The sequence below is a fragment of the Callithrix jacchus genome, chromosome 10, assembly GCF_049354715.1.
Source record: "Callithrix jacchus isolate 240 chromosome 10, calJac240_pri, whole genome shotgun sequence".
Taxonomy (NCBI): Eukaryota; Metazoa; Chordata; class Mammalia; order Primates; family Cebidae; genus Callithrix; species Callithrix jacchus.
Genome location: NC_133511.1, coordinates 57,192,839 through 57,206,472, shown reverse-complemented (window position 1 = coordinate 57,206,472; position 13,634 = coordinate 57,192,839). Strand labels below are relative to the sequence as shown.

General features: G+C 42.4%; 1 protein-coding gene and 1 long non-coding RNA gene across 2 annotated transcripts in view; one reads left to right on the top strand and one right to left on the bottom strand.

Annotated features, from left to right (window-relative positions):
- Window positions 1–6,655: 6,655 nt before the first annotated feature.
- LOC144578090 (uncharacterized) lies at window positions 6,656–8,031 on the bottom strand. Its single transcript, XR_013523198.1, has 3 exons — window positions 7,917–8,031; window positions 7,521–7,539; window positions 6,656–6,757 (listed from the first exon to the last, which is right to left on the bottom strand). It is a non-coding gene; the product is annotated as an uncharacterized LOC144578090 (long non-coding RNA).
- Window positions 8,032–8,804: 773 nt separating this feature from the next.
- ANKRD42 (ankyrin repeat domain 42) overlaps window positions 8,805–13,634 on the top strand; it is a gene marked incomplete at its 5' end in the record, with an annotated part of 83,520 nt that continues 78,690 nt past the window's right edge. Inside the window, one exon of the mRNA XM_035264380.3 lies at window positions 8,805–9,894. Coding sequence (XP_035120271.3) covers window positions 8,805–9,894 — 1,090 coding nt within the window. The remainder of the gene's footprint in view (window positions 9,895–13,634) is intronic.

The window sequence follows — 13,634 nt, the reverse complement described above, 5'->3', positions numbered from 1 at the left end:
TGATACTACAGAGGTGATAATATTTGAGTCTTGGAGGATAACCAGGTGTAGAGTCCATACTGATGGGAAGGGTATCTTTGGAAAATGAACAGCAAATGTAAAGACTTTCAAAAATTGACTACTTAAGGTTAAAACTCAGTGGTTTTGAATAGATGATGATGAATCTTTTTGTTTTTTAAGAGATTATTTTATTTTTACAGATTTGAGGCTACAAATGCAGTTTTGTTACATGGATATATTGGGTAGTGGTGAAGTTTGGACTTTATTTAATTTATTTATTTTAAAGATGCGGTTTCACCATATTGGTCAGGCTGGTCTCGAACTCCTGACCTTAGGTGATCCGCCCACCTCAGCCTCCCAAAGTGCTGGGATTACAGGCGTGAGCCACCGCGCCTGGCCATGATGAATATTTAAATTTTTTTTTTTTTTTTTAATTAGAGAGTCTGTCTAGCCCAGGCTGGTTTCAAATTCCCGGGCTCAAGTGATCTTGCTGTCTTGGCCTCCCAAAGTGCTGGGATTACAGGCATGAGCCATATGCCTGGCCTTTATTTTTAAGTAAAGAGCCTTCTTGGTCATGCTAAGGAATTTATTAAACCGGTGACCAGAGCAGCCTCTAGAAATTTTAAACAAAGGTGACATCTGCATTTGTGTGGTTTTTTTTTTTTTTTAAGAATCAAGTGAAAAAAAAAAGAATCAAGTGAATGGTTCTAGAGATTGTTCAATTCAGAGAGGTCCAGTAAGAAAACTGGTAGCCATCAGAGTTGAGTTGTAAACACGTGACAGCTGAACTTATGTATATGAACCCTGCCATAGAAGAACTGAGGTCTGTGAATCCAAAAACGCAGGCAAAACTGCCTGTTGTATATTTTTCTGGGGAGACCACCCATAGCTTTTATCACATGCTTAAAGGTATGGAACATTCTAAAAGGAAGGTGACATTCAAACCTACAAATGTATCAACGGTATCCACACAGAGAAGTGGGTCAAGGATGGGGGAACAAAGACTGGTGGGTAGCAAGGTCAGAAATAAATAGAAAACCAGCAATGGGCAAAATTTTTTTTTGAGATAGTCTTGCTCTGTTGCTTAGGTTGGACAGTGCTCAGATTGCATCACTGCAGTGGCACCATCTTGGCTCACTGCAACCTCCACCTCCCAGGTTCAAGTGATTCTCCTGTCTCAGCCTCCTGAGTAGCTGGGATTGCAGGCGCTTGCCATCACGCCTGGCTTTTACGTTTTGAGTAGAGACAGGTTTCCCCATGTTGGCCAGTCTGGTCTCGAACTCCTGACCTGTAAGTGATCTGCCCGCCTTGGCCTCCCAGAGTGCTGGGATTACAGGCATGTGTGGGGAAAAAAAATTTCAAGGGAAAAGGTAGCCAGTAAAAGTCAAGAAAACATCTAAGATTGAAAAATACTCTTGACCTAAGAACAGCTGAGTATGGGTGCCAACACCTGGTACAATGGGTAGTGTGGATGAGCGGTAACAAAATATTAAAAGCTGGTTTTTAAATGAAGTTTAACTTCAGAGATTAAATTGTAGTTAGACAAATAGGAGAGAGATTAGTATGTCAAAGGAGCTCAGTGGAAATGATTGGTCTATGTCTTAAGGTTGTAAGGAGATAGCATCAACAATAGCACAGGAGGGGCTGAGCAGTGGCTCATGCCTGTAATTCCAGCACTTTGGGAAGATTAAGACTGCTTGAACCTAGGAATTCGAGAACAGCCTGGGCAACATGGCGAAACTCCATCTCTACCAAATATATGAAAAACTAGCAGGACACTGTTTGTAAAAAACAAAAACACACAGATGGATTAGCTTTGGAATGGAAGTGGGCCAGTGTTCTCCAAGATGGCCACTAGTATTTACAGATGGGATTGAGTTCAATTCTTTGAGGTAGGTGGCCAGAGGGAGGGCAGTGATTTAGATCTGCCCCATATTTGGCTGTGCATTAAAATTATAAGAATTTAAAACATTTTAATTCTAAATTTAGAGATGGGGCCTTACCCTGTTACCTAAGTTAGCCTCACTCCTGGGATCAAGCCAGTCTCCCACCTCAGCTTCCCAGGTAACTAGATTACGGGCGCACATCACTACCCCTGGCTTAGAATTAGTGAATATTAAGAGATTCCTAATTTCTGGGAAGTCTCATTTATTCTCATTCAGGGGCACTACTAGTATTCAATAAGCTCCACAGTTGTTTCTAATAAATAGCCAGATCTGGTAAATTCAGAAATCTACATCAGATCAACAGCATCCCCAAAGATAGAAAAAGAGTCAAAATACATAGCACTGTTAGCTATAAGTAATAATCTAACACTGTGAAGTGCAGTAAGGAAAGCTAAAGGAAGCCTCGGAGATGATGAACAGTGTCTTCTAAGTTGAAGTTTGAGAGAACAAATAAAATAAGGAAAGCTAAAGGAAGCCTCAGAGATGATGAACACTGTCTTCTAAGGTGAAGTTTGAGAGAACAAATAAAATAAGGAAAGCTAAAGGAAGCCTCGGAGATGATGAACACTGTCTTCTAAGGTGAAGTTTGAGAGAACAAATAAAATAAGGAAAGCTAAAGGAAGCCTCGGAGATGATGAACACAGTCTTCTAAGTTGAAGTTTGAGAGAACAAATAAAATAGCATGTTTCCTCAAATCTAGAGATTTTGCTAAATTGATATCCTCCTGGTTTTAGTGTAATTTTCCCACTGAAAACTTCCAACTTTGATGTTTTCGAAAATAGAAAGCAATCTCATTGCAATTCAGCTAAAAATAAAAAGCTTTGGGAAGAAAAATAAGGAATTATATGTATAAAAATTAAAACATTCTCATATTAACAGCTTAACGTAATATAGAGAATTGTTATTTTTTTTTTTTATGACTAACCTTACAACTTAGTACCTAGTAAGTACCCTAACGGAGGTTTATACAAAATATTCAGGAAAATCTAAGGAGGCATCTAACCATGCTGCAAGTGGAAAAATGTAGCTGACTGGAGGTAGAAATGGAAACTAAAGACTATTATCAAGAAAGATCTGATCTCTTGTAGAACCGGGGAGTTTCTTTCTAATCCTAAATGGGGTCAGTTCTCAGAGATAATGGGCATTGTGTTGAGCACGTGTGGAAGGGTAAGCTAAATAAGAGTCAAAAAGGTACCCATGGAGTACCCCAGTGAGGATTTGGGAGTGGGCATAAAGGGAGAACAAGAATGACTAGAAAGTAAGAGAAAATGGCAGAATGGAGTAGAGATTGTCACCAATACCCACTTCATTTTTTTTTGGCCTGGGTTTGGCCCTGTTCCCTTCTCTGAAACAAGACATAAAATGTTGATTTATGATAACCTGCTTTATCATCCCACCTCGGCAAAACTGAGGTAGAGGTGGAGGACTGGTCATATTTACTAACCAAAATCATAGCTTCCCACTCAAAAAAGGTCCCAATCCCTGGGAATACTGAGATGACCACACCAGGATGTATTCCGAACCTTGTTTCACTTAAGAAACTTCTTCCATAGTCAGGCACTTACCTTGAAATCCTGTGCAGTCTTGATTTTGTATCTTACCTTTTTCTATTAAAATTACTCTCAGTATTATCAATGTCTCCTTGTTAAAACCAGTGTGCGTTTCTTAGCTTCTTAATCTCTTCAGAACCACACTCACTTTTACTCTTTTTGAGGCAGAGTCTTGCTGTGTTGCCCAGGCTGGAGGGCAATGGTGCAGTCTTGGCTCACTGCAACCTCCGATCCTACATTCAAGTGATTCTCTTGCCTCAGCCTCCTGTGTAGCTGGGATTACAGGCACGAGCCACCATGCCTGGATAATTTTTGTATTTTTAGTAGAGGCAGGGTTTTACCATATTGGCCAGGCTGGTCACAAACTCCTAGGCTCAAGCAGTCTACCCACTTCAACCTCCCAAAGTGCTGGGATTACAGGTGTGAGTCACTGCACCCAGCCCACACACACTTTAGCACTATCTCCTTTTGCTTTATGTAATGGTACATGTTTTTCTGTACTTCTATATTTTTACTTAGGATTAACATTTTAAAAATCCAGTAATACAAGTACAAAATACAGTCTACTTTTACACCCTCTTTCTTGCTCTATAAAATGACTGAGGTAACAATTCAGTATAGAATTAGAAAAATAGTTTAAAAATGAAATCACATATGTATTGTTTTGCACCATTTTTCACTGCCTGTATCTTACAACTTTTTCCGTGTAGATTAATGCATGTAGATCTGCATTTCTACCACTGCATAGTATTTTGTATGAGGAATGCAGCATAATCTAGTTGTTCTTTTACTGATATTAAAATTTCTAATTATTTACAATTACAAAGTTTTATGGCGACCATCATATTACATGCATCAAAGCAAGTTATTTTGAAGATCTAACAACCAGTTAGTTCACAGGCAATGTGAATTTAAAATTTTGACATGGTTAGAGCTGTTAGGATTATGCTAGCTTTATAATTGGGAAGTACTCCATCCTTCTCTATGCTTTGTTCCTGGTGACATTTATTGGGGATTAGACTACTTTAGGACATTCTTTTATAATTACCAGTTTATTAGTTTTTTGACTCTTGAGCCAATTTTTTAAAATTTGTATTTGCTGAAAAAATTACCCAAGTGAATTTTCTTTTTCTTTTTTTTGAGACGGAGTTTTGCTCTTGTTACCCAGGCTGGAGTGCAATGGTGCGATCTCGGCTCACCGCAACCTCCGCCTCCTGGGTTCAGGCAATTCTTCTGCCTTAGCCTCCTGAGTACCTGGGATTACAGGCACGCGCCGCCACGCCCAGCTAATTTTTTTGTGTTTTTAGTAGAGATGGGATTTCACCATGTTGACCAGGATGGTCTCGATCTCTTGACCTTGTGATCCACCCGCCTCGGCCTCCCAAAGTGCTGGGATTACAGGCGTGAGCCACCGCGCCCGGCCCCAATTTTCTTTTTTCTTGGCTCACTGCAACCTCCACCTCCTGGGTTCAAGTGATTCTCCTTCCTCAGTCTCCCAAGTAGCTGGGATTACAGGCGTGTACCACCACACCTGGTTAAATTTTGTATTTTTAGTAGAGATGGGTTTTCATCATGTTGGCCAGGCTGTCTCGAACTCCTGACCTCAAGTGATCCACCCACCTTGGCCTCCCAAAGGTTGAACATTCTTTTTTGAGATGGAGTTTCACTTTTGTTGCTCAAGCTGGAGTACAATGGCACAACCTTGGCTCACTGTACCGGTTTTTTTTTTTTTTTTTTGAGACAAAGTTTCGCTCTGTCACCCAGGCTGGAGTACAGTGGCGCAATCTCAGCTCACTGCAACCTCCGCTTCCTGGGTTCAAGCAGTTCCCTGCCTCAGCCTCCCGAGTAGCTGGGATTACAGGCGCCTGCCACCAGGCCCGGCTAATTTTTGTCTTTTTAGTAGAGACAGGGTTTCACCATTTTGGCCAGACTGGTCTTGAACTCCTGATCTCGTGTTCCACCCGCCTCGGCCTCCCAAAGTGTTGGGATTATAGGTGTGAGCCATGGTGCCCAGCCAAGTTGAACATTCTTGATCTGAAAATCCAAAATCCTAAGTGCACCGAAGACTGAAACTTTTTGAGCACTGCCATGATGCAACAAGTAGAAAATTCCACACATAAATACTTAACATAAACTTTGTTTCATGTACCAGATTTAAAATGTTGTATAAAATTACCTTCAGGCTATGTGTATAAGGTATACATAAAACAAATGAATTTCATGTTTAATGTGGGGTTCCATAACCAAGATATCTCATTATGTATATGCAAATACTTCAAAATCCAAAATGTGAAACACTCTGGTCCTATGCATTTTGGGTAAGAGGTACTCAACATGTAAAACTTTACACAAAATAATTTGCTTCTGATTTTCAAAGTCACCTTCTAATTTGTAAAACGTTCCTTTGCCCTTTCTTTCTTTTCTCTTGTGAGACAGTGTCTAGCTCTGTTGAACTGACTGGAGTGCAGTGGTGTGATCATGGCTCAATGCAGCCTCAACCTCCAGGGCTCATGCCATCTTCCCTCCATGGCCTCCTTTGTTTCCAATACCATTTTCTTTCCTTTTCTTCCTCAGATTTTCTGAGTGTCTATTTATTGTTCTTTTCAAAGACCAGCTTATTACTATCAATTTCATTTTCTATTTCATTAACTTCTGCTTATTATTATTTTCAAGATGGAGTCTTGCTCTGTCACCCAGGCTAGAGTGCAATGACACAATCCTGGCTCAATGCCAACCTCTGTCTCTTGGGTTCAAGTGAGTCTCCTGCCTCAGCCTCTCAGTAACCAGAATTACAGATGCGCATCACCACAGCTGGGTAATATTTGTATTTTCAGTAGAAATGGGGTTTCACCTTGTTGGGGAGGCTGGTCTCGAACTCTTGACCTCAAGTGATTCATCTGCCTCAGCCTCCCAAAGTGCTGGGATTACAGGCATAAGCCACTGTGCTAGGCCTCTGCTTGTATTTTTAATTCCTTCTATTTTTATTTTAGGAGATTGTACTATCTCTGCTTCTCTGCTACCTGTTTCTGTTTCCTCTTCTAATCCTTCCTGTCGTGTGTGTATCCTTTAAGATATGTCATGTGTTGTCTCATTTCCTCAGTAAATTTATCTACTACATATTGTATAGTGAAAAAATAAAACCTTTACCATTATTATGTAAGTGGCTATAAACATTATATTAATTTGGAGTCAGTCATAGGGGGTTCCAATTCCTCAACTCCTACTTATGTGATCTTGGTCAAATCTGAGCTGTTTCTTCATCTGTAAAAATAAAAACAACAATACAGATTAAGTTGGATAGTATTTGCAAATCATTTATCAGAGAAACTGTCCCACATTAGTAACTCGAGAAATGCCTCGTATACAAAAGGCCTCAGTTGCCCCATTTCTTGTTTTGTTTTCTCGAGATGGAGTTTCACTTTTTTTTTAGTTTTTTTTTTTTTTAAGACGGGGTTTCACCATGTTGGTCAGGCTGGTCTTGACCTCCCGACCTCAGGTGATTCGCCCGCCTTGGCCTCCAAAGTGTTTGGATTATAGGCCTGAGCCACCACGCCTGGCCAGAGTTTCACTCTTATCATCCAGACTGGAGTGCAACTTTTGCCTCCCTGGTTCAAGCAATTATCCTGCCTCAGCCTCTTGAGCAGCTGGGATTATAGGCTCCTGCTACCATGCCTGGCTAATTTTTGTATTTTTAGTAGAGACGGGGTTTCACCATGTTGGCCAGGCTGGTCTTGAACTCCTGACCTCAGGTGATCCACCTGCCTTGGCCTCCCAAAGTGCTAGGATTACAGGCATGGGCCACCGTGCCTGGTCCAGTTGCCCCATTTCTAAAGTGAGGGGATTAGGATGACTAATCCCAAATTCACTTCCAACAGTGAAAAACTATCTTCAGCCTATTTGTTCACCTGCCTGACAATCAATTGATCAACCCACCCACTCACCCACACAACAGTTACTAAGCCCTTCTCTTAAATGAAGTATTTTAGATGTCAGAAATGTCAAGATGATAAGATAGAGTCCTTACCTTCCAGAAGCTCAGGGTCCTTGAGGGGTGAGAAAAAAATTGTTAAACAGATAATTATAATAAAATGTGATAAGTGATCTAATAAAAGGTTGTGGGAATTCAGAGACTTGGAGGAAATCCTGCAGCAAAATCCAAAACCTAGGTTGGAATCTTAAGTCAGGTATTTACTACTTACTAGCAGTGTATCCTAAAGCAATTAACTTTTTTGTTCCTTATTTCTCTCTCTGTAAAGAGGAAGAGGAATACTTATTCTGGCACGTTATAATAAGAACTGAGTCAAACTCATTCATGTTGGTGTGAGCACTTGGTACAGTGCCAGGCTGATCGCATGAGCTCAATAAACAGAAATCAGTAATATTACAAAAGATGATGGAAGTCAAAGACAATTTACTGTACCTCAAGAGAGTAGAGGTAGCATCATGAGAATTTCCCAAACGAGTTCACAGAACAAAACTGGGGGAAAGGCAGCGTAGTTTCCTGGTAAAAGGAACAGTACATGACAAGGCAGAGAGATATGATCAAGCATGGTATGTTTCCAGGACCAGTTCATTATTCCTGAAGGGAGAAGGCAATAGGGTGGAAAAACTGGGCTGAGAGAGGAATCCAAGTTGGTGATGCCCCTGGAGAGCAGAGAATTCTTACTAATTTCTGTATTTTCAGATGCTAGCACAAAACGTGACCCATACGTTTGCAATAAATAGTGAAAGAATTCATTCCTGTTGTTAAGCAACAGGGTTGAAGAGAAATATTCGAGCAGTAAACACGATACAGTGAAAGGAATCTCGGATTTGGAGTCAGGAGACCTAACGCAGTCTTTTGACTAATGACCTATGTTTTTATATTGGTTTTACAACTTACCTGCTGCCTGGCCTTAACAAAGTACCGATATATAGAGTCTCAAAATATGGGTAACACCTAACAAGCGATTATTAAAGTTTGGCGCTAGTACTCAATAAAAACAGCGGTTGCAGCTGCTAAATTCTCTTTTAGGTCTTTTTCCATACTTGCGAAATGACAGGGTAACATATTTCCTTCCAACCACCACTGAAAAAGTATACTAGGTTTGCTAAAAGACAAAAAGGCCCCGCCCGACCCGCGCCACACAGGTCACCTACGCAGACTGCAGTCCTGGGGCCTCCACTTGTGTCGCTGAGCGATGGAGGGCGCGATCGATGACAGGCCACTCCAGAGACGGACCTAGATAGGCTCGGGTGAGACCGAGCCGAATTTCACCAAAAACCGGTTCATACCAGCACCCCATTTGTCGGGACTAAAAGATGTTAAAAATCTGGAGGAAAGGAAACCGGAAGTGACGTAACGCGAGGAACAGGAAATGACCTCAGCACTTCGGAAGTTTACTCGTTTCCCAGGCGACGACCCTGCAGCTTCTCCAGCCAAGTGGCTGGAGTCGGGAGGCTGGAAAGCGATTCGGAGAAGGTACCAGCTCAAGGCGGCCGCCACCACAGCGACTCGAGGGGAGTAGCAGACGAAGACGGCGGCCGTCGCACTAGCCACCCCGTGTGGAGGATAAGCAGCCGACAAGGCCATTTCGGCACCGAGTCAAGGGAAAGAGTTAGCGACGATCGGGAGAGAAAACCTGAAGAGGGCGACCGCCGCTCCAGGGTCGCTACGGGAAGCCTAAGTGGAGACGCCGGTTTCTCCCGCAGCGACTTGAGAAGCGTCTGTGAAGACCTCGGCCACCGCCGCAGCGTCTCTCGGGAGGGAGTTAGGGGAGATAGTGGCCACAGTCACAGCAGCTCTTTGGAGAGGGTTAAGGTAGACCGCAGCTTCTGCAGCAGCGACGTGAATTTTAGTGAAGTTGGAGGCCACCAAACTAGCGGCTCCAGGGCAACAGCCAGAGAATACCGTGGCCTCCGCCTCAGTGGTACTTGGGAGGGAGTCAGTGACGGCCGGGACCCGCGATCTAGTGACTCTGGGGAGACAGTTAGTGACGATCGCAGTCGACGCCTCAGTGGCTCTTGGGAGGGAGGGAGTGTCGATGACGGCCCCAGCCTTAGTAGTTCTTGGGAGGGTGTAAGTGAAGACTGCGGCTATATAGCCAGCGACTCCTCCGGTGTGAGCGGCAGTGAAGACGCCAGCCGCCGCCTCGGTGGCTTTTGGGAGAGAGAAGGTGAAGACGAAGGTTTCCGCTGCAGCTCCTGGGAGAGAGCGAGAGAAGGCTGTGAGCCCCGTCCTAGCGACAACGAAGAGAGCCGCTGCCGCTGCCGCTGCCGTGGCTCGTGGGTGAGAGCAAGTGAAGGCCTCCGCAGCAGCAGGGGACTGGACACAACTCCCCAGAGTCGGAGGTGTTGCACCATGCCCGGGGTGGCCAATTCAGGCCCCTCCACTTCCTCTAGGGAGACTGCAGACCCCTGTGAGTCAGACTGTTTCACTGCCCTCGTCTCTGCCACTGATTCCTTTTCTCACTTCAGCCCGCAACAACCTTAGCCCTTTCTGGCATTTCCTTTTATTAGTGGTCACTCCCCCTTTCCCTTTTTAATCTGTTTTCAGGGTGAACCAAAGCTGTTCACCTCTCCCTCATTCTATCTCTTTTCAGCTTTCTTTCCTTTTTTTCCATCTGCACCATTCCTCCGAGTCTTCTTGCCCAGGTTGACATCAACTCTTGTTCACTCTTATGGACACTTTTAAGTTCTTCGTTGACTTCCTTGCAGCATTTGACCCTGTAGAGATGACAAATTAGACTTACTTAGTTTTTTTCTTTCACTCCATTGAGTAACCCTTTCCTTTGCTGTTTTCTTGTCTTCTGCCCTCTTCTTAAATGCTGATTTTCTCCCTTGGTGATGCCATCATTGGTTCTCTTTTTCTTGTCGTTTACTATGACTTCACTCCTCATGCCCCCCAAATCTATGTTACTCATTCAGCCATCCAGTAAATATTTACTGCGTGCCTACTTTGTGCTCTGTGTTAAGGAACTGTCAGTAAAGAAGACAGGTGCATTCTTTAACTTCTGGTGAGGAAGAGAAATGCTGATAAACTAGTGACTCTTGAGATGAGAATTATAAAGGATGGCAGAGTGCCACTGGTTCCAGTGGAGGGTGAGTATGGGTGTCAGAAAAAGCATTCTAATGCAGAGACACACCTAACACTGAGACCTGAATTCTGTATCTCTCCTCTGAGCTGCAGACTTAAATATATGTCACCCTTCTGGAAATCTTCCTTGGGTACCTCAAGAACAGCATGTCCCAAATATAATTTTCTATCTATATATCCTCTGTCCTTTAGTGTTTGCTGTCTCAATTAATGGCACCACAGCACTGAGAAGACAAAGCCAGACACCTTGGAGTTATCTCATTACTTTTCCCTTATTTCACCTGCTGTATCTATTCCAGTTTAGTTCATTTGAATTTCATTAATATTTGTTAAATCTCTCTCCTTTTCTGTTCCCACTGTTCAGGGCCTCATTTTTTCTGGTCTAGACTATTGTAAAATAGTATTCTTACATGATCCACCTACTCTCCAGTCTTGCCTTTTTTGCTGTGCATTCAATAAATTCTCTTCCCTGAATCTAGCCTTGTAAACTCAGCCTGAAAAATATCAATCATTATAATTCTTCTGTTTAAAATTCCTAAGTGATTCTCCACTGCCTTCTCAAGTCCAAGTTTTTAGAAATAAGTTCCACCATTGTCTCTTACCTAGTTCTAGTCTCTGTTCCCACTTAATGCTTTAGTAATAGGATTGTGTGTGTGTGTGTGTGTGTGTGTCTTTGTCTTTGTGTGTGTATGCTGTTTCTTGACCACATCCCACTGTTCATGCTGTTTAGGAGGCCTTTCACTGCTCCCACTTTACTTGGCAAACTCATGTTAATTCTTGAAGATTCTATCTTAGATACTACTTTCCCTGGGAATCCTTCTCAGTTCCCCTTCCCTCTTGCCCTAGCTGAGATTGAAGTCATCTGCGTTTTCAGGAGTTCCTATGATTATTTCCATCATTGCTTTTATCACATTATTTTGTATTTTGTGTTTGTATCTTCTCTACTAATCTGAGTTCCTTGAGGGTGTCTTCATCTTTTTTTTTTTTTTTTGAGATGGAGTTTCACTCTTGTTACCCAGGCTGGAGTACAATGGCGCGATCTTGGCTCACCGCAACCTCCGCCTCCTGGGTTCAAGCAATTCTCCTGCCTCTGCCTCCCGAGTAGCTGGGACTACAGGCGTGCGCCACCATGCCCAGCTAATTTTTGTATTTTTAGTAGAGATGGGGTTTCACCTTGTTGACCAGGATGGTCTCAATCTCTTGACCTCGTGATCCACCTGCCTCGGCCTCCCAAAGTGCTGGGATTATAGGCGTGAGCCACTGAGCCCGGCCGGGTGTCTTCATCTTTTTATCCTTATGGTAGACACCAAACTAATGTTGAGTAGAGGGGTGGGTGGATGAGTGAATGAATCAGGGTGGAGTATGGTGAGAAAAAAGGCCGTAAAATCAGATGGAGCCAAATTGTGGAAGGCCATAGAGGTCATTCGGAGAGTTTGGATTTTGTTTTGTAGAATAGCAGTGGACAACCACTGCTTTATGGCGTAGGGGCATGAAGTCATCAGGTTAATTTGTATAAGATGGATTAGAGGAGTGTCTCTGTGTAAAATAAGTAGAGTGGTTAGAACATTATTTGTAGGTCTAGCTGTACTATTGTAAAGAAGAATGAAGGTCCAGCCTAGGGATTAACGTCATTGAACATTCATTCATTCATTTTGAGATGGAGTCTTGCTCTGTTGCCAGGCTGGAATGCAGTGGCATGATCTTGGCTCACTGCAGCCTCCTCCTCCGGGTTCAAGTGATTCTCCTGCCTCAACCACCCAAGTAGCTGGGACTGCAGGTGTGTGCCACCATGTCCAGCTAATTTTTGTATTTTTAGTAGAGATGGGGTTTCACCATGTTGACCAGGATGGTCTCGATCTCTTCATGATCTGTCCGCCTCAGCCTCCCAAAATGCTGAGATTACAGGTGTAAGCCACCATGCCCTGCCTCATTGAACATTTATTAAAGGTATGTGTGTGGGTGTGTGTGTGTGTATGTATATGTGTACATGTGCACACCTTACGTATGCTCTCTTTCCCATTTGCCATATATCTTAATTCTTCTTCAAGTTCTTGCTCAAATGTTTCCTCCTCCTCCATGACTTGTTTTGTTTCTCCTTAATTTTACCTGTACTCTCTGAGGACATTGCTGTCAGGTTTTTATTTTCATTGTGTAATTATCCAAATAGATTTTAATGTGTTGGTGGAAAAAAATGTATTAAATCCCTGTCCATTTTCTATCATGTTATCATAGTGCCTGGTACATAGTAGATGTTCAGAAAGGCTTTTTGAGTACATTTATAGCATTTTGGTAGGAGCAAAGATATAAGTAGAGTATATAAAAAGATATAGTAAGAGTAAGATATAATTCCAGTATAAAATATGATTTTTGCCCTCAAGAAATTAACATTCTGATTGTGGAGATAACATGTACATAGATAAATAGTAGTACAAGCTTGCACAGATCATTTGCCAGGAGTGTTGGTGAGCTGTTTTCAAAACAACTTCAGGTCAGGAATTATGCCTGTTTTGTTGTGAGAATGCTGCAATTGAACTGCTTACTCAGTCATCCTTCTCTAATAGCTGTCTGTTCATGCTTAGATGCCTTTATTGCCTCTGGTTCACATTGCTTATTAATTAAATTATAAAATATGAAGCACTAAGAGTAAATGAATTAAAAATTGTGGCCTACCATTCCTTTCTTAGTGTAAGACATAAATTAGAAATATAAGAAAGATGTTGATAAAATATATCTGCATCTGTATGATGAGGCGCTGGTGAAGTCTTTTTTACTAGGGAGGCCTTTGTTATAGAGAACACGTTGTGCATATTTCAAAATAGGTACTTTCCCCTTCTCCCTGCCAAAGACATGAGTACCTGACGTTTCACAATGGTAACCTAGTGAGGTTTCTGAAGGTAAAAATCTCTGAAAGTGTAGTGGCTTCCTGAGTAAGACTCTGGGCCCTAGAAGTTTCTCATTCTTTGGCTACTATGTACTCAACCTCTGGCAAGTCATCAGAATTACCATATAAGTGCTTCTACCACTCTTTGGCTCCAGTGCTTCTGCTCCAGGATTATATTTTTC